The 27,735-nt window shown below is 44.3% G+C and overlaps 6 protein-coding genes and 2 non-coding genes across 11 annotated transcripts; 4 read left to right on the top strand and 4 right to left on the bottom strand.

Annotated features, from left to right (window-relative positions):
- Positions 1-43: 43 nt before the first annotated feature.
- On the top strand, positions 44-7,872 carry LOC128256058 (SR-related and CTD-associated factor 4). Of its 3 annotated transcripts, XM_052986109.1 has the most exons (10): positions 45-265; positions 517-1,104; positions 1,267-1,539; positions 1,657-1,806; positions 1,862-1,978; positions 2,899-3,226; positions 4,337-5,083; positions 5,137-5,634; positions 5,697-6,011; positions 6,446-7,872. In XM_052986109.1, the coding sequence occupies exons 1-10, from the start codon at positions 236-238 to the stop codon at positions 7,339-7,341; spliced, it is 3,942 nt and encodes a 1,313-aa protein (XP_052842069.1). In that variant the 5' UTR covers positions 45-235; the 3' UTR covers positions 7,342-7,872. The 3 variants fall into 3 exon arrangements, with proteins under 3 accessions (XP_052842071.1, XP_052842069.1, XP_052842070.1); XM_052986110.1 differs by lacking the exon at positions 1,267-1,539; XM_052986111.1 differs by lacking the exons at positions 2,899-3,226; positions 5,137-5,634; positions 5,697-6,011; positions 6,446-7,872 and having other exon boundaries at positions 44-265; positions 4,337-4,562.
- Positions 7,873-8,210: 338 nt separating this feature from the next.
- Positions 8,211-8,282, bottom strand: Trnaw-cca (transfer RNA tryptophan (anticodon CCA)). Its single transcript has one exon. It is a non-coding gene; the product is annotated as a tRNA-Trp (tRNA).
- Positions 8,283-8,378: 96 nt separating this feature from the next.
- Trnag-gcc (transfer RNA glycine (anticodon GCC)) lies at positions 8,379-8,449 on the top strand. The gene has a single exon. It is a non-coding gene; the product is annotated as a tRNA-Gly (tRNA).
- A 445-nt stretch (positions 8,450-8,894) lies between these two features.
- On the top strand, positions 8,895-20,131 carry LOC128256051 (macoilin). 2 transcript variants are annotated; one of them, XM_052986100.1, is made up of 11 exons: positions 8,895-9,060; positions 12,980-13,394; positions 15,009-15,153; positions 15,221-15,347; positions 15,409-15,535; positions 15,613-16,415; positions 16,816-17,112; positions 17,746-17,850; positions 17,924-18,585; positions 18,710-18,902; positions 18,972-20,131. In XM_052986100.1, exons 2-11 carry the CDS (start codon positions 13,315-13,317, stop codon positions 19,592-19,594), a joined length of 3,162 nt encoding a protein of 1,053 aa, XP_052842060.1. In that variant the 5' UTR covers positions 8,895-9,060; positions 12,980-13,314; the 3' UTR covers positions 19,595-20,131. The 2 variants fall into 2 exon arrangements, with proteins under 2 accessions (XP_052842060.1, XP_052842061.1); XM_052986101.1 differs by having other exon boundaries at positions 8,896-9,060; positions 15,613-16,241.
- Positions 20,132-20,753: 622 nt separating this feature from the next.
- Positions 20,754-21,408, top strand: LOC128256052 (uncharacterized). Its single transcript, XM_052986102.1, has 2 exons — positions 20,754-20,965; positions 21,035-21,408. The coding sequence occupies exons 1-2, from the start codon at positions 20,881-20,883 to the stop codon at positions 21,286-21,288; spliced, it is 339 nt and encodes a 112-aa protein (XP_052842062.1). The 5' UTR covers positions 20,754-20,880; the 3' UTR covers positions 21,289-21,408.
- Positions 21,409-21,826: 418 nt separating this feature from the next.
- Positions 21,827-23,404, bottom strand: LOC128256216 (SWI/SNF-related matrix-associated actin-dependent regulator of chromatin subfamily E member 1-related). Its single transcript, XM_052986448.1, is given in 4 exon segments — positions 21,827-22,488; positions 22,491-22,719; positions 22,790-23,222; positions 23,335-23,404. Coding segments are annotated over 4 exon segments (1,242 nt in total). The 3' UTR covers positions 21,827-21,978.
- Positions 23,405-23,951: 547 nt separating this feature from the next.
- LOC128256112 (uncharacterized) lies at positions 23,952-26,127 on the bottom strand. Its single transcript, XM_052986207.1, is given in 3 exon segments — positions 23,952-25,186; positions 25,189-25,492; positions 25,550-26,127. Coding segments are annotated over 3 exon segments (1,512 nt in total). The 5' UTR covers positions 25,810-26,127; the 3' UTR covers positions 23,952-24,238.
- A 430-nt stretch (positions 26,128-26,557) lies between these two features.
- LOC128256056 (dynein regulatory complex protein 8) lies at positions 26,558-27,670 on the bottom strand. Its single transcript, XM_052986108.1, has 4 exons — positions 27,512-27,670; positions 27,216-27,453; positions 26,811-27,021; positions 26,558-26,747 (listed from the first exon to the last, which is right to left on the bottom strand). Exons 1-4 carry the CDS (start codon positions 27,522-27,524, stop codon positions 26,649-26,651), a joined length of 561 nt encoding a protein of 186 aa, XP_052842068.1. The 5' UTR covers positions 27,525-27,670; the 3' UTR covers positions 26,558-26,648.
- Positions 27,671-27,735: the final 65 nt, after the last annotated feature.

Here is a 27,735-nt window from a genome sequence, read left to right as displayed (position 1 = left end):
TGAAACCGATGTTTTAAAAACATCGATGATATCGATGTCGGCATCGATGTTATTCCACCTCTACTGGGGCAGCCATTTTTTTCACGCTTTGTAAAAAGTTTTTTAAAAGCCGTGGAATCCGCAGAAAAGTTAACAAAATAGCGCTTGGCCAGTCTTAAAAGCTTATGTGGACGGACCAAAGTATGCAAAACTAAAGTTTGAGTGTGCGCGCCGTGTGTGAACCAAACAATTGAACATGGAAACAGTGGTTGCCTTCAACAATGAGGTAAGTTATAGAGCCTTTTGCAATGAGGTGAGTTATAAAGCCGGCGTGGTTACACAATGTCCGGTTAAAGTCGGGGAGCCCTTACATCTATATGTGTACAAAAAGAAAGTAGATCTTCCTGTAGCTCAGGCAGTGTCCCCCATTTTCCCCGACCAGCGCCACTCAGGGTTGCTTCCCGATAACGATAACCCCACGGAGGCCCCACGGCCCGGAAATCCCCGTACCCGTAACTAACTCCTCCTGTCTTGCAGCTCTCCGGACTCTATGACAGCCGGCCGCCCATTTCTAAGGCTAAGATGGCCGCCATCACCAAGTCGGCGATGCGCGCCATCAAGCTGTACAAACACGTCGTCCAGAGCGTGGAGAAGTTCATCCTCAAGTGCAAGCCGGAGTACAAGGTGCCCGGGCTGTACGTGATCGACTCGATAGTGCGTCAGTCGCGGCACCAGTACGGCATGGACAAGGACCTGTTCGCGCCGCGATTCCAGCGCAACCTCACGGAGACCTTCGCCAACTTGTTCCGCTGCGCCCCCGAGGACAAGAGCCGCATCATCCGGGTGCTGAACCTGTGGCAGAAGAACAACGTCTTCAAGTCGGAGGTCATCCAGCCGATCTTCGACCTGGCCGACCCGAACCATCCCATCTACCACCAGATGCCGCCGGTGGGCGGCAACGGTGGACAGGGCGGCGGTGTGGGTCCCGGTCCCAGCAGCAGCGGAGCCCTCAGCCTGGCGGATATATCTAGCGGGCCCAATGGACTTAACAGTTCCAGCATGGATTTGAGCATGAGCAGCGTGGTGGGGGACGATAAGATGGGCGGCGCCATGCCCGATTTGTCGGTGAGTGAATGCTCCTGGTAACGGAGGCTATTCGAATATATTATAATCTTGCATTGGACTCTGGCTAACTAACACATCATCTGCTATTCTGCTGCATTTACATTTCTCTGTCTATCATGTCTTGCCCACTAACCGCACCTTTCGTCCTCGCCCACTCGCCAGCTGGGTCATGAGAAGTTCGGCGGTGGCAGCAGTAGCTCCAAGCGCCACTACTCGGAGCAGCATTACTCCAAGCGCCAGTCGGGCGCCTCTTGCTCGTCCAAGTCCAGCAAGTCGCATCATCACAAGCGGGAGTACGTTAAAAGCTCGCACGACCTCGACTACCAGGTGCGCGAGATCATGGAGGATGAGGAAGACGGCATGCAGATGCTCATGGCCGATGACCACCACTGCATGGGCGACGACTCACCGCCCACTTCATCCAAGCTGTTAGATGTATGGCGAGCCCCTTTAACCCTTCATTAAGATAGTTTCGTTTAGCTTTAGTTTTCATTTGTTGCTAGCACCTCTTAGTTCAATCCTGTTACTAATATTCTTAACCGACTCTTGCAGAACAACAATCTCAAGCAGCTGCTGAACGATCCCAATGTGCTGCGGCAACTGCAGACGCTGCAGAACTTTCAAAAGTTCAAACATCAGGAGGATCAGAAGCATCGATACCCGGATGAGGCACTGCAGCAGCATTTCCAGAACGTAATGAAGGTACTAAGCGCTGGTTTACTTGCCTACCCTTGTTGTCATAGTGATGTTCTTTCAGGGAAATGCTGGCATGCCCCCGGGCATGGGAATGGGCATGGGCATGGGCATCAATTTAAACGACAGCATGGACCTCAACAAGGATGTCGAGTTCATATCGGAGCAGCAGACCATTGAGGTATACCTCTTTACTTTTCCTATCTATCTTAGTTTCTGGGGCCTTGTGTATTCTTTTCACCAAGACCAAGCTATCACTGTTGGTTTAAAGCATAAACATTGCCCATCCAAAGTGCTGTATTAGATTGTAGTCGGGAGTCGCATCAGATGCCATTTGTCTTGTGCTGACGTGCAGTTGAACCGGATATTGTGCCTAAAATGTTGTTATAACCGATGGAGTATGGGCGTGTTCGTGTCCAAATATTTAAAAACAAAATAAGATTGGGGTGATTTTGAACTATTTTAACAAAACTTATACAACATTCCTTTAAATATGCAATCCATTTCTGATGATTTTATTCCCATTTCGGAAATATTAACTTTTATGCCTTGTGAAAAACGTTTAAGTCAAAAACAGATGCCTTTGTGCAATCCCAAAACCAGTTTTTTTAAATGATCTGAATGTCCCTAACATATTTTTGAATGACAAAAAAATGTCCAATATTTGAATAAGTCAATTAACGAGTAAATGGTTAAAAAATTATATTAAAGAGAAGCCAAAGGTAAGGTTTTAAAAGCCACGTTATATCCGGCGGAACAACCCGTTACCTGATGCTATAACAACGTTTGGTAAGTTCCTAATATGTAAATCAAAATGTTGCTCGAAAACGAAAAATGCCAATTAGTCCGAAAGAACTATGAGAATCACCAATGTCTAAAGCGTAACAGAACCACACGTCAACACACGCCAAAGAATGCAGTTTAATCAGTCTAAAATATCGTTTTTGCCCTGTGGCCAGCCACTAATTCATCCTCGATCCCGTTTCCGCTCTATCCACCAGCATCCTGGACCCAATTAATCTTTATGCTTACCAAAATGTTAACGTTTTTATCACGTATCACTTCTCTCAAATTTCTTGCAAACACTCCCGACTCCAATAGGTGATCAACCTGGATGGTGCCGATTCGCGCAGTCCGACGCCCGACCGTGATCGCTACAAGCGCAGCCGCCGGAGCAGTCGCAGCCGCTCGAGATCTCCGCGTGGACGAGGCGCCGCTGGTGCTGGAGGAGGAGGCGCTGGCAACGACCGAAGGCGACGCAGCTCGCGCTCTCGATCGCGCAGTCGATCACCGCGTTCCAGCCGGCGCCGGACATCGCGGGACCGGGATCGTATGGATCGGAGCAACCGGGACAAGGAGCGGGATCGCGAGCACGAGCGTGAGCGTCGCAAGAAGGGATTGCCGGACATTAAAAAGGAGCACCTCAGTGGTAACTATGAAGGCCAATCGTTAAGTGGTTCTCAGTGAGTGGTCTGGCTCTCTGAGATCCGTTTTCATCGCGTGTTTTTCTCGTAGTTTTCTTTTTCTGCTAATCCAGAAGAGTTTTCTTTCTTTCTCTGCAGCTCCTTGGCTTGTTTGACGTGTGTGTGTGTGTGTGGTTTAGCTTTAGTGGTTCTTGATCTTTGTATCTGGAACTTTTTATAAACTCCCCTCTATCTAAAAATATGCGTTTTCGAGCAATGTTTTTGGGACATTTCCCGATTTACATACATATACTTAACAAATTCCTATTATAAAGGACAAAATCAATTTATCTCGGATCAGATTTGTAAAAAAAAGTTGGACTAAATAACTGTTAATAAGATACATATTTCGTATTCTAAACTAATTTTTTCAATATTTCGGTTGAAAGAGGTGTAATGACGCGTAAGAACGCCAAAGTATCGTAGTTTTTATAAAAATCAAATATTTGTTATTTGATATCTAGACAGATATTTCCCATAAAAACCTACTCCAAAAGTATTTTTTCACTACTGATACTTGTAGTTCCCAAAATCTTAATTCTACAAACAAATATGCCATTAAATATTTTGTGATTATTAACTGAAAAAATTTTTTATAAACCCCCTTTGCACTTTTTATTGCTTTGGCATTAAATTGTGTTCGCCTTGAAGGACACATTTCCAAACAAATATTTTTGATCAGGAACATCAGTCGATTTGATGCAGAAAAGTCCGACCTTACCTTCGTTGTACGCAATTTATTGCATCAACTATTAAGTAAATTTAGATGCATTTTTTTTATTTAAATGGCAACCTATCAAACGTATTGACTTTTAAACATATTTCTTATAAGTGCAGAGGTATATAAACTCCAAATTGTCAAAGGATTCCTTCCTTGCTCACTTAAATTTGAACAGCGTGGCCTATTCAAATTGTCAAGCAGGACTTATTAGTTTCAAACATGCATGCATGCTTAATACTCTTCGCTACTATTTAAATTTAAATAAATAAGAACAACAAACGCACACTTCAACAAGGCAATCGGGCTTTCAACTCACTCGTGTACTAAAACCTATTCATTGCTTTTGTTCTTTTAGTGTGCAGCACTACGCTCTGGGTGGGCCACCTGTCTAAGCTGGTTTACCAGGAGGAACTGTCCGATACTTTTGGCGAGTATGGCGACATAGTCAGCATCGATCAGATTGTGCCGCGCGGATGCGCCTTCATTGTAATGAATCGGCGCCAGGACGCCCACAAGGCCATGCAAGCGCTGAAGAATCACAAACTGCAGGGACGCGCCATCACCATCTCGTGGGCAGCCGGCAAGGGTGTCAAAAGCAAAGAGTGGAAGGACTTCTGGGACCTCGAGCTGGGCGTCACCTACATTCCTTGGTCCAAACTGGGCCCGGAGACGGATTTTGATGCCCTAGAGGAGGGCGGCATGTTTGACGAGGACACCATGCCTATCCAAATGAAGCAGAAGATCAACCAAGCAAAGAATGCCGGCAAGGACAATAAATGTCCTCCCATCGCGGAGACAGCTGGCGGGCCAGGTGTTGGTGTTCCGCCGCCAGGTATGATCTTTGGCATCGACACCACCCAACCGCCGCCGGTTGGGCCAGTCGGCCCGGTGGGTCCTCCTCCCGGCCCGGGAGCACCGCCTCCAGGGCTCATGGGCTTGGTAAGGGGTCAGTTCCCGATGGCCCCACCAATGGGCATTAACATGCCGCCGCCGCCCATGATGATGCCGCCAACGAATATGCCGCCACCGATGATGATGCCAACGACCAACATGCCTCCGCCGATGATGATGCCACCGGCCATGATGCCGCCCGGCTTCCCAGGTAGCTTTAACACTCCTAAAAGTGAACTTAAAACTGATCCTTCTTTTTTGCAGGCATTGGTGGACCTCCGCATCCAATGGGCTTGCCACCGGGAGCTCCGTTCCCACCGCCCGGAGCCGTGCCACCGCCCATTCCCGGCGGCGGCCCGTCTGCTGCTAATAGTGGGAATGTGAGCGACGATCAAATGGACATTGAGATGGACCTGGAGGACGCTCCACCTCCACCGCCGCAACAGCAAGCTGCCTTCAATCCGTCACCCAACAATCTTGAGCTGTCGCCGGCGGCCATGGCTAACGACATGTTCCAGCAACGAGACAGAGAGCGCGATCGGGATAGGGATCGCTCTCGAGGACCGGGCAGCTCGCGCTGGGGCGGACGAGATGATGTGGTTGAAGCGGCGGATCGTTGGCGTGCCGAGAATGGCGGTGGGGGAGGCGGGCCAGGAGCTGGCCCGCCGCCTGGACCTGGACCAAACGCAGCCTTCAACGAGGCACGAGCGCGACTCAACCTTAATCCTATTGACCACGGAATGCCAAGGCCTGATTTCATGGGTAATCGGAGATTAGTGAAGAAATCGGCGTTTTTAGCTAACAAATCTCCCATTGCTTTTCAGAATTTGATAATCGAGGTGGACCGGGTGGTCCTCGCGGAATGGGACCGCGTGGAAGTCACAACGGCGGCCCAGGAGGCGACTTTTTCCCGCCCAACATGAATCACAATCGATTCAATCAGCCCACGAGCCTGATGCAAATGCGCATCCCGCCACCGGCGTCCTTTAACCAGCGCATGGGCGGTCCGGCTGGAAACGGTGGCAACGGCGTTGGACCAATGTTTATGCGGAACCAAGGAGGCGGCGGTGGTGGACCAGGCGGCGGTGGACCCGGCGGTGGACCCGGCGGTGGCCCAGGAGGACGACAGCAGGGACCAGGTAAGAAACGTGGAATGAGGTGGAACCTTTAGTTCAAAAACTACAAGACGGAGAATGCCTTTCTATTGATTATTTTTAACCAAATCATTTCTGTTAACAAATGTAATTAAAAACCATTTTTGATAACTTTAAACTACAATGATTTGTGAACTAGAGATTTATTTGCCTAGCAACTGTATAAAACTGAAAAATAAATGAATTTATTTCTACGACTCTAAAATAAAAATTAAAAAAATTTATGTTTTTTGTTTGCTTAATTTTTTTTTTAAATTAAAGAATGTAATAATTGTAACCTAATAATTTATAACCGCATGTTTTTGATTTGCTCGCTGAAAAAAAAACTAAGTTCTCTAACCAAAAAACAAAAATGTTTGTACATATAAGGAAACTATAACTTAAGATATCGTTCTTTATACATTGTCTTTTTTTTGTAGGTTTCTTTAATCCACGTAATCCCTTCAATGACAACCAACGCGGACGTGGAGGCCAAGGTGGAGGCGGAGGCCGTGGCATGGGCGGAGGTCCTGGCGGACGCGGACGTTGGAGCGACGATGAAGACGAGGGCGGAAACAACTTCAAGCGGCGTGGCGGTCCAGGTGGTCCTGGCGGTAATCGATTCCGTGGCGATCGCGGAGGCGAAATGATGGACGATCGCCGGGGCAACAATGCACGAGGCGGACGCGGAGGTCCGCGCGAGGATCGGGAACGTCCTGGCTTTGGAAACAGACGCGGCTCGCGAGACGACAGCAGCCGCCATTCAATAAGCTCCACGGACGAGGGCAGCAAGCCAGCTCCCGAGCCTGAGGTCAAGCCCAAAAATGCAGGACCTGCTGTGCTAGTTAACGCCACAACAGGAACGCCAGCACCCACGTCCAACAAAGTGGACACCGAAGAGGACTGGGATCAGGAGCTTCAGGATTACGAGGCGAGAATGGAGGCCCAAAAGCCAGGGAAAGATGCTCCCCAGCCCGAAAATAGACCGCCGCAGGAAGAACTCCCGACGGCGAATGAGAACTTTGCCAAGCCGGCTGAAGTTGCGAGTGATTCATCGGTTTCGAAACCTCAAACGGATGCTTCTGCCGCCTGCACGCCCCTCTATGACGAGTTGCCACCGCCAGCAGCGAATCCCCCGGCCCAGGATCAGCCCGCGAGGGAACCTGAAGGTTCTCCGCCCCGCCCGGAGCCGCCGCAAGTCATTCACACAGAGGCTGCGCCCAAAGAGGAATCGGTTCCAGCGCCGGCTGCTGAACCCCAAACCGAAACTCCATCTTCGGAGGAACCCAAACCACAAGCTGCTTCCGCCGCTGTCGAAGCCGCAGACGATGCATAGGCGACAGACAGATCAACTAAGAAACAAACGCATCTTTGAGCAAATTCAAGAGAAACTGTAATTTATGATTTTCCTTACCAAGTAACTTAAGTGTAACTCCATACATGAGAAAATTTTACCATTTTTAACCTGAGATTACGCAGCATTTGTTGACACGAGTGGGTCGGTCGCTTTTAAAATCAGATTGAGTTTATTTCGCGTAATTTAACGTATCATACAATAGGAACTACAACTACCAAGAACTACGTGGAGCAACAGATACACACAGATATAGCAAATAATTAGCAAAGGAAACGAATGTATGGACAGGAAATTGACAGGGGAACTTGTGTGGAAGTAGAAGCCCGATCATAAACAAATCAGCAATCGCAAAACTTGAAATGTTTATTATTTTGTTATGTATTTAGTTTTAAGAGTATATTTAACACTCAGATTGTTTCTAATGCGCAGATTCTAGGTACACGCATAATAATGTACAATTCAAATATACTATATTATCGGATACTATAAAATAAAAAGTGAAAAACATTACATGCATTTGTATTTTTAATGCCCTTTTGTTTCTTAACCAAAACAAAAAATAACTATTTCCGCTGTAATTCTTTTAATTTTTTTGATAGCTCGAATGTTTTTTTATTTAAAGAAAAAAAGGATTAGATAAGTTTCTCTTAATTTTTACTGAGCTCTAAGGTTTTTTATTCAAAAAAAAAATTTTACCTTTAAATATGAATGTATATTTTACGCTTATAAAATCTTGTTGGCACAAAGTAGTTATTACTAATGTTTTATTCCATTATGTACAGCAACAAAGTTACTTGAACTATTTTCTAATTGGGAGCTTACCGATTTAAAAACCAAAAAGAATTTTATGACCCCGACGTGATTTGAACACGCAACCTTCCGATCTGGAGTCGGACGCGCTACCGTTGCGCCACGGAGTCTTGATGCGGGGAGGGTGTTAAATCTCCTCAGTCACCGAAAGATCGGAAGTGCTCAAACTCAGAACTTTCTAGTATTGAACATGACATTAAACAAGAGCATCGGTGGTTCAGTGGTAGAATGCTCGCCTGCCACGCGGGCGGCCCGGGTTCGATTCCCGGCCGATGCAAATCAAATTTTTGCAAACTGTAATGTTTTTTCTCATTCTTTAAAGATTTAGAACGATGTTTTTAACGTGAAGAACATTTATTGAACATCGCCAGGTGAATTGGAAGACAACGTGCCTCTCTAATAGGAGTTTTGTATTGAGTTCATTTGCATAGGTCATGTAGAAACAAATATAGGATCTGGTTAAGGTTAAAGTTTGAGGAATAAAAAATTGATTCTTTTTTTAATATTTTGGTTGATTTCAAAAATTTGCTGCTTACACAAAACCCCAAATCGTAACAACGCAGTGCCAATGTAAACAAATTTTATTGATCATATTTAGTCTATGTGGTTCAAGTCACCGATAAGTTTGTAACCAAGTTGCATAGCATGGTTTGGGAACAGTATCGTTTTCACAGACTTATATATATCGCGTGGTTTTTTTTAGCACTTTCATCGGCGGTATTTTTTTGCAGTCGAGTCACGACCACACTGGTCGCGTCATTTCGAAGCGTTCGGAGTTTCGATTTCGTGTTAAAATATACAAAACGAAAGTCAATCGATACTGATCACCGGGATATTTATGCACAACGATTATCGTTACGCGGAGAGAAAATGCAGTGCTAATTGAGTGTAAGCATCCGAGCAACGCAGTTGTCAATGTGTAAAGAAAAATTTTCGGGTGCCAAAGAATCCATCCATCCAACACAAACACGCAGGCACCGAGGCACATACACATGCTCACAGACATAGCGCAGTTGTGGGAAATGTGCAAATTGTATTAAAAGTCCGCCTGGAAGTAAATAAGTTCAGCAGAAAAATCAGTGAAATATTATGTGAAAAAATTGGAGGCTGAAAAGGCCAAATGCCAGCCGAAAGTACTGAAAAAAACGTGTGCAATTTTGCAGTGCTTTTTGGCTGTATATCGTTGTGTTCGTGTAGATGAGGAGTGTGAAAATATATAGGTGTATACATAGGTGTCCATGTACGTGTGCCAGCCGCCAACACACACACATACACGCATACAGGGGCAAACGTAACCGCAGTCAACGTTGGCAGAGAAAACGAGAACGCCAAAAGGATGCTTCCTGACAGAGAAGAGAGCGATAAAAGGATGCTTCCTGACTGAATTGTGGATGCTGTTTGAAAGCTCGTTCCCACCGACCCCCGCGCTCATTCAACTTTTCACCCCCGCGCCTTGTCTGTTGTTTTTGTTGCTCTCTGCCTGCACAAACATGCATACCCATACACACACACAAAAGATGTTTTGTTTTATTCTAGCTATTTTCGGAAAAACGAAGGTGATCAAGACAACCGGCTTCAATGGGGTTTCGTTATTTTGTGTTTGTTTTATTTATTACCAATTCGCTACCCTTTTTCTGATTACACGCTGCCTCACCGATTAAACCCAAGGCGCAGAAAATGTGGAGCGCCCGTTATCGCAAAATTCTCGAAAGTTATGCAAAAAGCGGCCACCAAATTACCGCATTTTATCAAAGTTCTTTAGCCTTTTGTGGCGCGTCCAATCTTGTCGCCCTGACGTTGTTGTTTTCTTGTTTTGTTTTTGTTTTTACTTTGTGGCTCTTCTAAAAGCGATGGGCGCACATCTGTGAGTTTTGTATGTGTGTGTGTGAGTGCGTGGGAGTGTGTCAGTGCGATCTCGTTTTGGCCAACGAAATGCAATTGGGAATGTGTGAAACAAAAGAGAGAGATGAAAAGAGGGGGAGAACAAAATCAGTGCACTTTATGAGCCGTTGACTATACGCCGCCAAAACTGTGGGTCATTTTAATGTTACATATATTTTCGATTAAATCGGTTTTCACATATTCCTGATAACTAGACATATCTGTCCGTTATTTTCCTATGCTTATAACAGAAAAAATAATTAAAATATCTCGGTATGTGGAATTCATAACTTCACATTTTGGGCACCTTCCGGCCGCAAATTGGCAAATTGTGTGGTATTTATATTGTCATATTATATACTTTTCACAAGTTCTTGTTTTAATTACAACCACCAAAGGAATTTGTTTATTTGGTAAAGCCAAAAACGAGCCAAAAAATTAGTCCGGTAATGGGTTCAATTGAGTAAAAAATGTGACACATGTATTTTCTATGCACTATTTATCTATTTGAAAAAAAAAAAAACAATCCGGTCTTACTGAGCTTTATTTTACATGCTTTAAAAAAATCCGGATTAATTACTAATAGGCTTTTTGAATGTGTTAAAAAAATTTTTCGGCCAATAAGAAATAATGGAGCCACTGCAAATAAACATTTATTGAAAGTTACATCATTAATCCAAGTTATTTTTTTATTTATAAATAACCTATTCACAGAAGCTTTTTTTTTTAATTGAAAGCCAGAAGTAACGTATACATACATTAAATACAGATTTCAAGAAACGATTCCGACTTTGAAAAGTGGATATTTTGTTAAAGCAAATATTTTAAGTGTTTTAAATGTGAGACAGTTTTGCCTAAACAAATTTGTTTTAAGTTCCAATATCGTATTTCCATCTTAAGTATAACTTGAATCATTTTCAAAAGTTTATGTTTTTTTACTATTGCTATTGGTAACTTTAGGATTTGTAAAATATTGATATCGTAACAAGGCATACTTGCTTGGGCCCAATTGGAGTCAACCCTTTTGGTAATTATTTATTTGCCTCGATGCAGACAGGCCTTACAAAATGGCGGATACGAAGCAAACAGTCGTCCGAAAGGCAAGTCCATTTCGCATTCAGGTGTCCATTTGTGGTCCATCCACATCACAGGACGAGAAACGGGCTCTAAAACAGGAACATGGCAATCGAGCAACAGCAACAGCGCCAGACGTCATCGGTGAGCGGAGCTTCCGCAATTGCTGTTTCTGCCATGTGGCCATGCCATGGATGCGCTCCACTTTTGGATGCTATTTATAAACCTTTTCACCCGTATACATACACACAAGGATGCCTGGCCAGTGATTCTGCTCTGCTTCCTTGAAATCTGCATAGTTCCGCTTCCGATTGAGTTGGCGCAGTCGCATTTGCAGTCCGTTCCATATCCATAGCCATATATCTCACATCCATATCCACATCAACTCTTGTATTGGCGCAACAGAGCGTGTGTGCGAGGATTTCACGTTCCACCAAATTTACCGGGCAGCATCCACATCCACATGTTGAGAAGAGTGCACAATTACATATATGTATGTACAATGTATGTATGTATTCCCGATTTCCTTTTCCCGGATTCCCATTACCTCCCGTCATTCCCACACTCCACAAACTGTTCATTGCATTGATTTGTTTGTTTACACGGATGAGTGTGCGTGTTTTCCGTCTGCACTTGTAATTTTCAAGTTCTTTCCCGAATTTATCGCCAGTTTTGATTTTTTATCGATTCATTTGGCAATCATTTGGCATTCAATTGGTTAATCTACTTAAGAGTGGTTAAATTTCCATTCTGTTGCGAAGCAACAAAACGATTAGCTGGTTTGCAATAAGAAAAACGATTTCTTCGATTAATAACCAAAATTTGATCATGGCACGGTTTTCATATACTACACTTTATATGCTTGGATATTTTTTACTAATATCTAGATTTTGCTAGACTTAAGTATTGTCAGGGTCTTTAAATTCTACCAATCACCAAAAACTTGCACAACGCTTTAGTGGCACGTATCTGAATACACACAACTCCACACGAAATTATTTACTCTGGCCCACAGGTGTGCTTTTAACGCTTTTTGAATCTGTCAGAAGTTCGTGCATATCTCCATACATAAGCAATTTAATATTTAGAGATTACTGAGAGTTCAAAGATTGTACAGATTGTTCCAACGCTGTGAAATTTGCTATGAAAATATACATGTCGTTATTATACAATATCTAAATCGCTCATAATACAGCTAGGGACTATGTGAATTATGGTATATTAATAAACGATAGTTAAATAAAACCATATTATTAATTGTTATGTAAGTTTAGTATATGATAAATGTCAAGATTATGCAAACGAATGACTCATGAGTATCAAATTAGAAGCCAACTTCCCTTGGGGGTAAACAATTTAATTTCACAACAGCTCACATTTTTTCGTAAAAGAAGTTATAAATCTAAAACTAGAGAAAACCATAAAGAAATTAGAATAAATAATATTCCCAAACTACATGAATGTTTCTGAGGTGACGTACAAATGGCAAAATTTGAAATTGTTTATTTAATATAGAAAGACAATTAGTCCATTGGTTACGTCTAGCTTTCAAATATTGAACTTCAAACGCCCGCACAATTAATTACGCGACCAATGCTTAACAAAGCGAATGTGCAATCAACAGAAGAATAGCAGGCCTAAAAATACATTTTTGTTTTGTACATACATATTATAAGTTGCTGATGATTTTAAATAGGAGTAGTTGACATTTGGTCAATCTCAGCCGAGAATTCAATGCCAAAGCAATTCGGGCGCGTTTTCTCACATTTTCTCACGTTTTCTCGCATTGGCTCTCGTTGTTTGGCATCTCTTTAAACTCTCATCCCCATTTTCTTGTGTCATCTGTTTGCAGTGTGAAAATCGAAAAAAAGCCGGCTCAGCAGGAGGCGAAAAACATTTTCCAAACGCATCAGATGTAAATGAGATGCCGTCGCGCCGGCAGCAGAGGCCCAAGCACAAGCAAGCGAAACCACGCCGACATCGCCTCCGGAATTATCAGGAGCCCCAGCAGCATCTGATTATCAAGTGAAAATAAAAGTAGAGCGAAAATTCAATCCGTTCGATCCGTACAATTCATAAGTTGATAGGACAACAAAGGGAGGGAAGCAAACTAATTTAAGGGTATAACGAGCGAGGGCTATCAAATATCGAATCGTTGCGGAGGGGGACACACGCCGCGCATCCAAGATGAAGCGACGCAACGCGGATTGTGGCAAACTTCGGCGGCCGATTAAGCGCAACAAAATCACAGAGGGAATGTACGGCAGGTGAGTGATTATGATTATTATTATAAAACGCAACTCTCAAGATAAGACTGCCTAGGGAACTTATTCAAAGGTTTTGAGTTAAGTAGACTACTCAATTCGAGTTTATTCTGCTTGTTACTGAAACAGTATGGTTAGAGCGTCTGTTGTTGCTAAAGGTAGCTACGCCAACACGATTCTGTATTTAAAAAAATATCAATTCTTTCCAATCAAATAAAAACCATATACGTCTAAAATCAATAGTTATTTTTTATGCCCACTATATTGATATAGTCAGTCGTCCGATCAGCGGGGTTATCCGCCTGCCCATTAATGAAAAAGATTGCAAAGGTTTCAACTCAAATACCGCCTAACTTAACGAATAAAAAAACCTTAAAGGTGCCTAACTGAATAAATAAAGGAATACAAAAAACTATTTAGAACCTAAGAATTCAAGACTCTCTCAATTTAATCAGATTTTTAACAGCTCAGTTTATAAAACTTTTCGTTGTTTTGTAATGCAAAAATGTCTTCCGTCATGCACTATAACTTTTGTTATTTTTCAGTTACGAAAGAAATAAATAAAAAAAAATTCGGCCTTATTATTCAGAGTCAGAATTGTAATGTTTAGTAAATCGGTGAGATTTTTGTCGCAGGCAATTAATCAAATAATTTAATTAATCAAATAATCGAGCCAGTTCTTAATTGAGGTAATAAAGATACTTTTCGATTTATTGGCATGCGAACTGGCAAACTGGTGAACTGGCCCCCAAAGTCAACTCGATGATTATCAGATTTCCTGAGGCGCAAGAGAAGAACAACCACGAAATTCCGAGAGTGTAGTGTGCTCATGTGGCGGAACTCGTTCTCCCCTCCTCTTGCCATCTTATTATTTATACGTTTGTTTACTTTTTGATTGCGCCTTATTGCTGTTGTTTTATGATGTTATGCATGTATTTATTTGGACGCTACTCGTTTTTGGCATTTCACCAGCCTGCCTCTTCGCGCTTCTGTTTGGTCAGATTTTCTAATCTTGATGTCGCTAATCTTATTAAACATATTCTAATGCCTAATTGATGTGTGGAATCAAGGAATTAATGCTGTCCCTTAGTTGTTTTGATTTCTTAATGGGACAAAACTGCTAAATGAAGAGCAGTTGTCCGTTGTTTAAAAATTATCCTGTCATCGTAGACATATAATTAAATAAATTAAATAACGCAACAAGAAGAAGAATTTACTTTGAAGTTATCTTGAATTTAGAAAGATATTTTCGGCTTTCTGCTAATCTATATTTAAGCTCCAAAAATATGTCACAGCAATCAAACAAAAAGATGCCTTATATAGGAATCTTTGTTCAGTCTAGTTTTTCTGTTTCATATAGTAAGGAATGTGTTCCCTTATATAGTAAGGAATGTGTTCTTTTTGGAGACATTGCTTTTAAAAATCAGACGAATGGGTCTTTTTTACTTGTATGTAAGTAGATGTTGATAGTTCAAACAATCAGTAAGTTAATTGTTTACAGGCTTTTAAGAAAAGTTGATATATGCTCTGCAGGAATACGTATATAAAATATATCAAAACAAACATTGATATCAGATAAGCAACTCTCAATTCCCCATCCTTTTCGTTTGATTGCAGCACAACAGTTCTGTACATGAAGTTTCTGATCCTTTGGGCCATCGTGATGGTGGCTGACTTCATGTTTATGTTCCGGTTTGAGTTCTTGTGGCCATTCTGGCTGCTCCTCCGCTCCGTGCACGATTCCTTTAAGTACAAGGGACTGGTAAGTGGGACGGTCGGTGACACCTTCGGAGCGAGTGAAACACTATAGGGGCCAATTTAATTTGCAGGCATTCTCCGTGCTGTTCGTGTGTATAGCGATAACGTCGGATCTGGTCTGTTTGTTCTTCATACCCGTTCATTGGCTGCTCTTCGCGGCCAGCACATATGTCTGGGTGCAGTACGTCTGGCACACAGGTGCGTCATCCAGTGCGGAGTGTTTGGGCATCTGCTAACTAGCTCACCCGTTTTCTTGCAGATAAGGGGATCTGTTTGCCGACCATAATACTCTGGATGTTATTTGTCTACCTGGAGGTGGGCATACGATGGAAGGACAGTCGCCACATGCCGCACTTGGATCTCTGCCGGCCGTTTGCAGCGCATTGGTGAGCATGAGCCTGATAACCAGTACCAGGTGGTGGAGTTAACCTCCCCTTTAACTGTTCACCCTTTCCGCTCGCAGCATTGGCTATCCGGTTGTCACGCTCGGATTCGGCTTTAAAAGCTACGTGGGCTACCGCATGCGCCAGCGCAAGCAGCGCGAGGTGGCCAAGGACAACGAGTTCTACATGCAGCTCCTGCAGCAGGCCCTTCCCGCGGAAGAGGCGGCCGAGGAGGCGGCTGCGGGGGCGACAGCCACATCCAGCTCCGTCGTGGTGGCCAACGGGTCTGCCACCACATCGGCCCTGGTCTCAACATCCGGGGCAACGGCGGCGAACGGCATTTTGGCCACTGCCACGCAAGCACAAAACCATCATGAGCATCATCACAGCGGCGGCGCCGGCGCCAGCAGCAGCAACAGCTCGAGCAATAGTAATCATCACCATCACCACCATCATAGCAACAGCAACAGTGGCAACAGCGGCAGCAACCACAATGGCAACGGCGGTGGCAGCGGCGGCAAGGACCACGGAGCGAGCGACGGCACAACGGCGGCCTCATCGTCGTCATCAGCAGCGGCTTCAGCAACGGGAGCCGCGTCAGCTGCTTCGTCGGCACCCAACTCCGCGGGCTCCTCAACGTCGTCGTCGGCGATGGCGGCGACGGGCAAACAGTCTTCGGCGTCGGCAGCGTCGTCCACGGCCACAACAGGTGCAGCAACCACTTCTTCCACTCCCGTCTCAGCTCTCTCTGCTTTGGCCGCAAGTCTGGCGATGCAGCAGCAGCAGCAACATCGTTCGGGGCCGCCAGCATCCCCGGCCACTTCTTCTGCCCGTTCTTCCTCCTCCACTTCCGAGGGTGCCGATGCTGACGGTTGTTGTGGTGGTAATAATGTCTTCAGCTGCCTTTTTGCTGCCCTTCACAACAGCAACAAAGAACCCACTAATTTGTACCAGACACATTTGTATGTTTCTGTATGCGCATGTAACCCACGAATCCATCAATATATAGTAACCGCCAGCGAGTCTTCCTCGCTTCCTCGCGATGTCTAACCCACAGCAACCACCACAGTCGGCAGTTGTCAGCCCTTCAAAATCGAAACCTTCATATCATTATGGTCCTGCTGCAATGCAAATCCAATTCCGATTCGAGTCAGCAGGCGGTTCGAACAACTAATACGCCCCCCTACCCCATTCCATCACGAAATCAATAAAACACAATTATGTTGCGCGTCGACATGTATAAATAGACATGCACTTAACGATCTATTAATATACTCTTTCAGCAACCTCCAATGGTCACGCTGGTGGTTCAAGGAACCACCGACGCAGCTTAGACAAGGATAAGCACCGCAACAAGGGTGACGCTGCTGATAACGAGCACAACAATGGAACGCGACACGGGGGTAAAAATAGCAGCAACAACTATCACCAGGTCGATAGCGGCGCTGCCACAGCAACCACAACAGCAACAGCTACATCAAGTAATAGTAAGGATAAGGATAAGGATAAGGAGAAGTCAGACTGGGATAGTAGCACCAACTATCCACAACAACAGCAGCAGGGGGGCAAGGAAAAGCATGGTGAGTGCTTGTTGGGAACCAATGATTTGATTACCTTCAAGAGCCCAGCCAGATAGGCATTAATCTTATCGATTGTGTTTATTGCTCGACATAGTTAAATTGTTCGGTTAGATTGAGATTCCAAAGTTTCATCATTTATCTAAACAGAAATATTTTTCAATTTTGTTTCGACATTTTTGTGAAATTGGCATTTGCTTTTAAAGAAGACATCCACAATTTTATAAAGTATTGACATACGTATCCAATTCTCTGTTTTACGATTGCTGCAAAAAACTGAACTGAAGCGATATTATAACGCTTAAAAATAGTTTATTACGTTTTTTAAAACTTCAATTTTAAAGTTTTCTTCTTTATTAATATACTCAGCAAGGGTGTAAAAAATACCATACAAATTCACAAAATAATAAAAATATTTTCCATTCTTTGATTTGTTAAATTTCTAACATTTTAGAAAAATAAAATAACTTTAAGTTTATTGTTTATAGAGTTCCTTCAACCTTTTTAACACTTTCACATACAACTTTATTACACACTTTTGACATACGCTTAAAAGGGGTACAAAGGCTGAGCTTTAACGATAAAAAGTACTTTAATATGAATTTTAGAATAACATTTCTCTATAAACATTTGCAGACAAAAAGGGTAGCAACACTGTTCCCAATGGAAATGCTAGTCACGTTGAAATCGAGGAAACGGCCAGTGTGGAGCCAGCCCCACCTGCTGAAAAGGCGCCCAAGGGTAAGTACATATATAGAGCGAGAGTATTATTTAAAGGGCTATATGACTAATTAATTATGCACTCACTTATCAGGTCGACGTAATCGCGGCAAAAAGGATAACGCCGCAGCAAAGGACAATCACAGCCATCAGCAGCAGCTGGCTCAGCAACAAAAGGAAAAGGACAAGGAGAACACGGCCAACAACAACAATAACGACGCCAGTTCGGTATCATCAACGGCCAGCTCCACATCCAGCAATGCCATCGCGCACTTGGCCAGCAAGGTGGTCTCCAAGATCTGCGAAACCTGCCTCAAACTGGAGGCTGATGTTAAGAAATACCGCGCTGAGATTAGCCACATGAAGCAAATCGAAAACGAACTGCGACAGAAGCTGGACGTAAATCTCACCAGCAAATCAACGCTGCAGGCCAAGCAGAAGGAGTGCGACGATCTGGAGAAGCGCATCCAGGAGCTGAACAACGCGCGGCACGCCGACATGCTCAATCTGCAGACTGTGGAGCGACGCCTGAACGAGGAGCGCCGTCAGAAGCAATCCCTCGACTCTCAGCTGTCCAACGAGAAGAAGGCTCGAAAGGTGGCAGAGGAGAAGGCGGCTCGGCCCGAGTGCAGCTCCCAGTGCAAGCAGCGGCGCCAGCAGATGGATGAGGAGCAGAAACGACTGCGTGGCGACCTCAAGCAGACGGAGGAGGGCAAGCAACTGGCCGTCGAACATGGACGAAAATTGGAACAAGAGGTGACGTTTTAATTATACATATTTATTTCAGCTTTTAATAGTTAGAAAGGGTGTAACTAATGTTGTTTAATTTGTTATCTAACCTTGAATCTAAATCTTAAACAATTATATTTACTCTTTACAGTACCGCATGCTGGAAGCGAAACTTCGGAATCGCGAGTCTTCGCAGCCTGACCCCGAGATGCTATTAAACGCCCTTGCTGCCCTGCAGGACAAGAACGCAACGCTGGAGAAGAATCTATCCGCAGAGACGAGAGTCAAGCTGGACTTGTTCTCGGCTCTGGGCGCTGCCAAGCGCCAGATTGAAATATCTGACAGTGAGTATCGACTTTTGGTTTGAAGCAGAACCCCAAGTTAAGTGCTAATAAATGTTATTACTCGCCTAGACCATCGTCGCTCCAAGGAGGATGAGGTCATTGATCTCAAGGCAAAGATTGCCCAACTGCTGGCCGTGATGCCAGACAACTTGTGCATGAACACAGGCCCACACGGACCGGCGAGCAGCATTCTGCGCATGAACGACACGCCGCCACTGCAGTCGGGTCCCGGACCGTCCTCGCCCATGCTCAGTTTGAGTGCCGCGCAGGAGTACCAGCAACATCAGCAGCACCAGCAGCATCAACAGCATCAACAGCATCAACAACATCAGCAGCATCAGCAACACCAGCAGCATCAGCAGCAGCAGCAGCAGCATCAACAGCATCAGCAACAACATCAGCAGCAGCACCAGCAACATCAGCAGCATCAGCAGCACCAGCAACATCAGCAGCATCAGCAACACCAGCAGCATCAGCAGCAGCAGCAGGGTGGCAATGGTCCCGTCTCCCAGCAACAAATGGTGCCAGTCAGCGTGGCTGCTGCCTTGCAGGTTGCTGCGGCCAATGCCGCTGCCGCCAACGGAAATGGCGGCTCAACGCTGGATCCCAATGCTAGTGTGTACACGCCCAAGACGGGAAACATGATGGTGGTGTCGCCGGTGGGCATGAACCCCAATGGGGCGGATGCCTGACGCCAACAGCAGCATCAGCAGCAGCAGCAGCAGCAGTCCTTGACGTCGTCGTCGTCATCGTCCTCGCACCTGCATCTGCGACGACAAGTTTGAGATTATTATACTTTATATGAACTAGGGAAAACAAACGCAAGCAACCGTCGCCACAGCAAACGATGTGCAGTCCGATAAGCGGTGCCGAATCCAAGAAGTTTGCATACAATATCTGAATGTCCGTAATATGAATAAGCAGTTTCCTTTACAATTAAAACACCGCCACAGAAGCGCGCAGGCAGCACTGATGAATGCAGCTCAATATTGCTGAACATTTCCCCGTCTTACGTTTTCAAAATCTCCAAAAAAAAAAAAACCAGTTTCCTCATTGAATTTGGCATTCCAATTGAAATTGTTCTTGAAGGCCTTAATGACTCACTCCGATTGAAAATATTCAGCTCATTCAACACACACTCTTTTGAATCGGCTGCCCCGCCAATACACCAAACACACCCTATACACACACATTCAGTATCTCCCTTTAACACGAAAAGTAAACGATTACTTTAACAAGATGATTTGAGAACTCGAATCACATTTGAAAACAATAAGAACAGAACACAAATTTCTAAAAATAATAACAAAATGAAAATGGCGATTCGTATTTTTAATTGATGAAGAAAGCCAAGGAACTATTCGCAATCCTTTGTACAATGTTTTTTTTTTTCATTTTTACCAAACGCTGTGAGAGAGTTGGACCAACCTAAGTGATGGCCTTTGATCTTGGGGAGATGGCGGACGCAAACGTGTCCTGCTCGACCTCTGCCCCCTGATTGAATGGAATATTTTTGAAGTCTGCGCCCTTGATTTATTATCTCATTAAATTATTTTTGTTATAAAACCTTAAATGTATGCTATTATTTAGAACTTATCATTTTTGAAACACAAACATCAAACGAAAAACGATTTTCTTTTAAGTTTTAATTTATTTTTGTTTAGTTCTGCTGTTCCTAAGAAAGAGAAAAAAAATCGAAAACTGAAACTAAAAGAAATGCTTTGGTTTATTTACGAGAAGTGAAACGTCGACTATTTTGTTTAATAATAAAATAACCTTTCGCTGCAAGAAGCAAGTACATATAATTTTGTTTAATTTTACTTTCCGGTTGCATTGATTTATATCCTTCGTTCCTAGCAGCCCTTGATTGAGTTGTAACTTTTGGCTTTTCCCAGGCGTCCGGCTTGTTTCACTAGTCCCATTTTGACAGGGCTATCTATACTTCTCGCTCAGGAAATCCCAGCAAATCAATACCAAAATGGTGATCAACATAATTTATGGTGCGCTGGAAGCCATCTCGAATGCAGTCTACACAACAGTGGCCACTGTTTGGCACATTGAACGTAAGTGGATAGCTCTCAACCATGTTGTGTTGTTGTGTCGTCATTAAAAAGCAACCACCGCATCCACAGAGGCCGTGATCAACCTGATGATGTCCACATTTCTGTTCATACTGGGCTTGGTCTGCCACCCGATTATGGTGATTCCAATGCTGCTGGGCTGCTACTATATTTTGCGCAACTTTTGGTTCCGCCGCACAAGGATGCCGACCACCAGGCTGGAGAGCTCGTTGGATGGAGGCGATGGCGAACCGAGGGCTGGGTTCCGCTATCGCAGCTTCAAAAACCACTCCAATCTTGCAAATGACTCACCCAAGGAAAACTGACCAACTACTACTATAAACTATAAACAACACGACACGACGAACACATGATTCTTTTCGGCTTATTACCTTAAAATACGCAGATGTTGGCAAATACACGTGCGGATGTTAGTGCTCTTAAAACCCTGGTTTTTATAAATTCTACACAGCTACTAATTCGAAAGATTCTTAAAAGATCTACCTTGGTAGCTATCGTCCGATTTTGATAAAACTTGAGGTTTTAAAAAATAACATTTGTAATACGAAAAATTTTTAGATTTAAAGTTCTATGAACAGACGAATCATTTTCAAGCTTAATATAGTCCACAAATTGGTATAGTACGGCGAATGGCTTGTGCTGAAACAGTATTTCCGTAGTCGGCAAAGAGTTAAGCCGTCATTTTTTTCAAAATCTCATCTTTTTCGCGCTTTGTTTGTGGAGCACCACTGAAGGTCGTAAGGGCACGAAAGATGTAGTTATTTCCCAACTCAAAAATAAATAGCAAAATTTCAGTGTTTTTTAAATGGTGAAAACATATTAATAAAAACGCCCTTGCGTAAATCAGAGAAAGCTAATATTTATATTGGAAAATAAATGATTTTCCTGGGATAGGTATCTTAAAATAGGCAAATATCGATAAGTAAATGTAATGATGTCAGCGCTCTTAAAACTAGGCTTTATATAAATACTGTGGAGTCTATAATGGGGTCACTTTAGGGCTTTAGCAGGCTACTGGTGTCCAGCTTGCGAAGGGCTTCCCGAGCCTTGAGCAAAGTGACGTTGTTCGGCTGACCAACGAGCCCGGCCAAGTGGCGTATGTACTTGTCAATGTTGCCCACACTGGGACCACTCGGTTCCAGAGGCGGCAGAGAGATTCCACCGAGGGCGGCCACAAGTTTCTGACGCAGGCCGCGTACGTAGGTCTCCAGGCGTCGGTTCTCATCCATCAGCTCGGTCACCTCGCCCATCACCTTGGCGTAGCCGGCCTTCGTGTTGTCCACGTGCTGTTCCAGCACCGCGTTCTGCTGCTCCAAATCGGTCTTGGCCTTGCGCAGCGTCCTCAGCTCGTTCTCTGTGCTGCGGTTGTGCTCGATGAACTCGTTGGTGTATATGGGTATCTCGCCGGGCTGAAGGGGTCGTGGAGCCGGCGGCGCCACATTGATTGGAGCGGGCTGAACTGCTGGCGGTTGTTGTGGTGGTGCTGGTGGTGGTGCTTCAGAGTAGGTGGTGTCTGGGCACGCTTCACCTTGGCCAGCGGGACGTCGTCCGGATCCTCGCTCTGTCGCTTTACCTGCTTCGCCTTGGGTTTCTTGGCCTTGGCCGAGCTGGTTTCAGCCTTCGGTGTCTTCTCCTTTGACGAACTCTCCAATTTGGTGACCTTCTTGGCCTTGGCCAGCTCCTTGGTCACAATTTCGGGGTGTTCCTGCAGAAACATTTGCAGCTGCTCCTGGTATCTACAAAAATATGGAAATAAGTACTAGAGTCCCAGCCTGTCAGTTGGATATCGAACGGCTGGGATCTTACATGGCCTTGTCCTTGGCGGCGGCCTCCATGTAGGGTACCTTGCGCTCCTCCGGCAGCTGGTGCCACTCCTCGCCGATGATCCTGGTGTGCTCCAGTGCCGTTCGTTGTGGCTGCTCCCGACGTAGCTCCTCGCGCCGGTCGTTCATGAACCGAACGTAGCCATTGAGTGGCATTTTCGGAGCTCCGGCCACATTGATCCGGCGCTGTCCCAGCTTCTTGAGCTCAGATCCCACGGCGGACTCCGAGTGGCGACCCTTCGGATTTTTGGGTTTCTTCTTTCCCTTGGCTGGTTTCTCATCCTCGAACTGTTCTATGGCCGCCGAGTCCAGAGATTGGGAGGCGATTGGCATTGATTCGGTCGATTCCATGACTGCATCTGGGCCCTCAATGGCTGGTTCCGTCCATTTTTGCTCCTTCTTGGAGTCTTTTTTTACTTAAAATTGCGTGTTTTTTTGCAATTTATGCAGGTAGTTGTGATGTTGTGACCAGCTCTGCCAGAACTAGTTCAATTTTATAAACAATAATTGTGTCGGAACTAGTTCGACATCTGTTTGTCTGCTCGTTAGGGTGGCTCACATAACACTTTGGTTTTCCTATAACATTTTTATTCAACATATTATTTTTTTTTCGTCGAAAATTTGAAATTAGCTTAACGTGGTAAAGTAAACTTTCAAATTATTTTTTCTTTAAAGCTTAAACTTAAACTTTTTATACGCAACTTTTTGCCGTTTTAAAAAATGTATAGTTTATATTTGCTGGGCATAAAGAAACATTTTAACAAAAAGGCTTTAATTAAATATTAGTTCACTTTAAACCAATTAACTTTCAAAGGGGAAGGTTTGATTTTTTACGTCATAAAATAAAAATAAGTTAATTTAAAAGCCGGAGTGATGATATTTCAAACTAAGAATAGGCCATTTATTTCAAAATAAAATTTAAAAGTAAATACTTCAATGAAGCGTAATCTCCTATATACAAAACGTAATTAAAAAGAAATGAATCATATATGTTTACACTTTAATCCGTCGCAATGTCTACGCAGAAATTACGTCAGAAAATATGGCGTGATTCGAAAGCAAGGGCCAATGGCGTGACTAGCAATTTTATCACACGCAGTTCATAGTTCTGCGCTCACTTGGAATAAATTAAAATAAAAGAAGTATTTGTTGTGGTTTGGTTTGGTTTGTATTTTGAATATATTATTTTTTTTTTCGAATGTTTTCGCAAATTCTTTGAGCACAATATAAGTTAACATAAGCCTATGTGGTTAGAGATTGTTAAACATAAATGGAAACCTACAGCTAAACTTAGCGCCTCTAAAACAATATCATATATAAAGCCATCGATTACGAATTTCTGTACAGCCTATCAACTAACAAACTTAAACATACGGCGGCCAGCCAAACTTAACAGTAGAACAGAGAGACAGAAATGCGTTGTGAATCCAACCTAGATCAAACTGGGAAACAGTTCCTCGAAGTTGCTCTCCCAGGGGAAATCCTCCTCTTCGGTGGGCAGAGTCAACACCGACATGGGTGAGCCCAGTATGGACTCGTACCCGTGGTCCGAGGTGGCCGAGTGGAGGGACAATGCGGGTGATTTGGCCAGCGGGGATATCGCCTTGACGCGCGGACGGAGAAACGGATTGATGTGATCGAAATTGCTCTCGTCGTCCGAATCGTCGGTGGCGTTCACCATGTTGAGGTAGACCTGCGACGGCGACGTCGCTGGCGGCGGACACTTCATGATCACGTCCGTGGAATCGTCGCCAGCGGTGACGCCGTCACAGTAGATCTCCTCAACGGCCTCATTCACCGGCACCGCATCGCCGTCCATCACGATGGTGATCGAGTTCGTCTTGGCATCGTACGTTCCGTACACTGTGTCCGGAGTGGCCTGTAGAAAGGAGGCGGCCGCTGTCGCTGTGATTGTGGCTGTCGTCGAGGCTGACGATGTTGCTTCTAGCTGTGGGTTTCCATCCATATCCAACATCTGCACATTCAGGCTGATTTTGTGCTCTTGCTCCGGGTCCTGCTTCAAGCCATCAGCTCTATGCCCGCCGGATTCCAGGCACTCTGCTGCGGGCCCCACCACTGGTCCAGGCAATCGCTCTGCGTCGCCTGCATCTTGGGCAGCAGCTGGGCCGCCCTCTTCAGCGCCTGTCTCCAGGTCTGCTGTGATATCTGCGAGCAGACTTTCGGCCAACTCCTCGAGGCGCTTGACGTCGAACTCTTCGTCGTCGCCAAGCATGTCTTGTAGAGTAGGCAGAGGGCCACAACCTTCCAGAGAGAGGCCATGCTCCGGCTGCTCTTCAGCTGATCCGCCAGCAGACGCGCTGACGACTGTGTGTCCACCTGTTGTATACCCTGCGGCAGAGGGTCAGCTTTGGATGCTGCAGATCCAAGGTTGGTGGACGCACAGCCCTCAGCGCCTGCGCTGGCGTTGGATTGGCTGATGCTTCTGGTGTTAAATTGCTGTTGCTGTTGTTTAAGTTCTGCGAGTTCCTGGCGCAGGAGCTCCAGCTCCGAGTCCAGCTTGTGGTTCTTGGCCAGCAGAGACTCGTTGATGGCCTGTAGGCTGTCGCATTTGTTTTGTAGTATTTCCGTTTTGTCATTGAGTTCCTTGATCTCGTAGTCCATCTCCTCCATGCGCGCCTTCTTGCGGTCGCGCGATGTTTGGGCGGCTACTCGGTTCTTTAGTTTCCTGTAGGGGTAAGTGGAATTAGTAAGGACTATAGTCCCTTGAGAATTTTCTACTTACTTTCTCTGCACTTTCTCCTCCCAGGTAAGGTGGTCCAGGCGACGCTTCTTGGCCTTGGGCTGTGATGAAGCGAGGTTGTCGTCATCCATGTTCGACGAGGACGCGTAGCCCGAGCTCGAGGGTGTGGGCGAGGCGGAGGGCGTGGCCGCCGCCTTGAGCAGGGCCGCTGTGAGGGGGGCGGGGCGCAGTTTGGGCAGATTATTCGATGTGATTGCTGTCCGCGGCACGGCTATCAGCACTGCATTTGCTGTGGGTGCCATTGCTAACTGATTGGGGCGAAATAATAAACTGCTGTGTGCTGGGGCAACTGTGGAAAGCGCTTTTCCACTTAGATTTGCATCCTTTATGTGAACTTCCGCTAAGTGTTGTTCAACTTAGATCGTCTTGTGGACTTCGACTGCGCTTCTCGGACGCTCTGATGGTTTCAACCTCTTCATCGCCTCCGATTCGGTGTTTTCTGGCTCTGTCTCACGCAATTTCCTCATCCACCTTTGTAATATCGACCGACTGGTTTTCCTTTCTGCTGACGTGTTCTTTTCTGAATGGTTTGTGAAAAGCTGACGTGGGTTTTCGGTGGTGGAAGGAGGTGCTGGAAAAACAGCGATGGCACTATCGATAACAGGTCGGCTAATTTAAGAACATCGATAGCCATCGTTCGTATGCTATTATCTAACTTGTTATTAATACGCAAAAGGATGTTTACTTAATAATTTGCTTATCATATCTTCAAATAAAACAAAGCATATATATACACCAATTGTCGTGAATAAATTAGGGATTTAAATTTTTTAAACTATCGTTTTTTTAATTTCAAATAATTCTTAACACCGATGGGTCCACCGCTAAGTTTGAAGGCCTACTGCGCATGTCAGTGTGACCGTTCAGTTGAGAAAGTGGAACGGTGGATTTTTAAATATTTATGCAACATATTTTCGAAAAGAAAAAGAAAGAAAGTTAAATAAAGGACAAGTGTTGCAAAATTTATTTGAATTAAACTATAACCATAAATGCTTGCAAATATTTTTAATGTAAAATTTGTAAAAAATTTATTAGCGTTCTTGAGATTTTGATTTCTAAATGAATTGTCTTCACTCCGTAGCTATAACAGAGTTTGTTGGGGTTTCTTTCCCTTTTCTCTTTCTGCCTGGGCCAATTCCTCTTTAACCACCTCGGCGATGTCATAGATTTTGGGCTTGTGCTGAAGGGTTTAAAGAGAAATTAAAATTGTAATTACATAAACGTGGAAGAGGTATTGCCTTACCTTCAGTTGGTTTATGTAAAAGGTGAAAGGAATATTTCCAGTAATGGGATCAATGGCAACTGGCCACATTGCCTCCATTTCTTCTGTGGTGAATGGTTCGCCTTCCTCCGACATCAGTTTGCCGAAATACTCCATTGTCAAGTACTTCTTGTTTTCTGGGTCGAATGTCTCAAATGCCTCTAGAAGCTTTTCTGTAGTGGCTGGTTCCATTCTGTGAAAAAAAGTTATTAATAATGTTAAAGAGTATGCAAGCCGTTTCTTTCGTATTTCCCATCTTTAAACTGAAATTAACGATCTTTAGGAAAATACTGATAAGTGCATTAAAATAATGAAATAAATAAATTTTGTATAATTGATAAAAATTTGAATTATCACTTATCAGTTCCCTTAGCAACAGAATCTTACTGGCGATTCATGAGCAGGAGGGAGACGTGGGGCACAAATTTCGTTAAAGCAGATTCCCCCGGATAATCGACAGACTCGGTGGCCTTGATGACATTCTGGACTTCTTTCTCGGTGGGCACACAGCCCAAGAATCGTAGGACGTTGCCCACATTGCGGGTATCAATATACTTGTCGCCATGCGTGTCAAAGATGCAAAATGCCTCCGCAATCTGAGACTCAAGTTCATTATTTAGGGTAACTGTTGAAGGAGGGAGGTTATAAGCGGGATGCAAGAGTCCATTCTATAAATTGCTTACCTCCAACTTCCATAGCGGATTTATGTATAAATAGATGTTAGATTTTGGTGGTATTTTCAAAAGGACTTTCACAGATAATTTTTAATTTTTTTTTTTTTTCTTGAAATTTTTGAAGTGTCTAACACGTACTGTGACTGAAAAAGATTTAAGTGCTAATTTCATTTTGAATTTAAAAATAACGATATCAAATCGAAGAGGGCGCCAAATAACACTTATCGGGCGCA

Source organism: Drosophila gunungcola, assembly GCF_025200985.1.
Source record: "Drosophila gunungcola strain Sukarami chromosome 2R unlocalized genomic scaffold, Dgunungcola_SK_2 000013F, whole genome shotgun sequence".
Lineage (NCBI taxonomy): Eukaryota > Metazoa > Arthropoda > Insecta > Diptera > Drosophilidae > Drosophila > Drosophila gunungcola.
This window is presented reverse-complemented; position numbering and strand designations above follow the sequence as displayed.

Excerpts from the sequence above, each read along its gene's own strand:
- LOC128256056 (XM_052986108.1), bottom strand. Across the intron at positions 27,022-27,215 it reads CTCCTGCTCATGAATCGCCA|AATGGAACCAGCCACTACAG; the intron begins GTAAGATTCTGT and ends TTTTTTTCACAG. Across the intron at positions 26,748-26,810 it reads TTTACATAAACCAACTGAAG|CACAAGCCCAAAATCTATGA; the intron begins GTAAGGCAATAC and ends TAAACCCTTCAG.
- LOC128256052 (XM_052986102.1), top strand. The coding sequence starts at position 20,881 with ATGGTGATCAACATAATTTATGGTGCGCTGGAAGCCATCTCGAATGCA. Across the intron at positions 20,966-21,034 it reads CACTGTTTGGCACATTGAAC|AGGCCGTGATCAACCTGATG; the intron begins GTAAGTGGATAG and ends CCGCATCCACAG.
- LOC128256058 (XM_052986109.1), top strand. The coding sequence starts at position 236 with ATGGAAACAGTGGTTGCCTTCAACAATGAG. Across the intron at positions 266-516 it reads TGGTTGCCTTCAACAATGAG|CTCTCCGGACTCTATGACAG; the intron begins GTAAGTTATAGA and ends CCTGTCTTGCAG. Across the intron at positions 1,979-2,898 it reads CGGAGCAGCAGACCATTGAG|GTGATCAACCTGGATGGTGC; the intron begins GTATACCTCTTT and ends CGACTCCAATAG.
- LOC128256051 (XM_052986100.1), top strand. The coding sequence starts at position 13,315 with ATGAAGCGACGCAACGCGGATTGTGGCAAACTTCGGCGGCCGATTAAG. Across the intron at positions 13,395-15,008 it reads ACAGAGGGAATGTACGGCAG|CACAACAGTTCTGTACATGA; the intron begins GTGAGTGATTAT and ends GTTTGATTGCAG. Across the intron at positions 15,154-15,220 it reads CCTTTAAGTACAAGGGACTG|GCATTCTCCGTGCTGTTCGT; the intron begins GTAAGTGGGACG and ends TTTAATTTGCAG.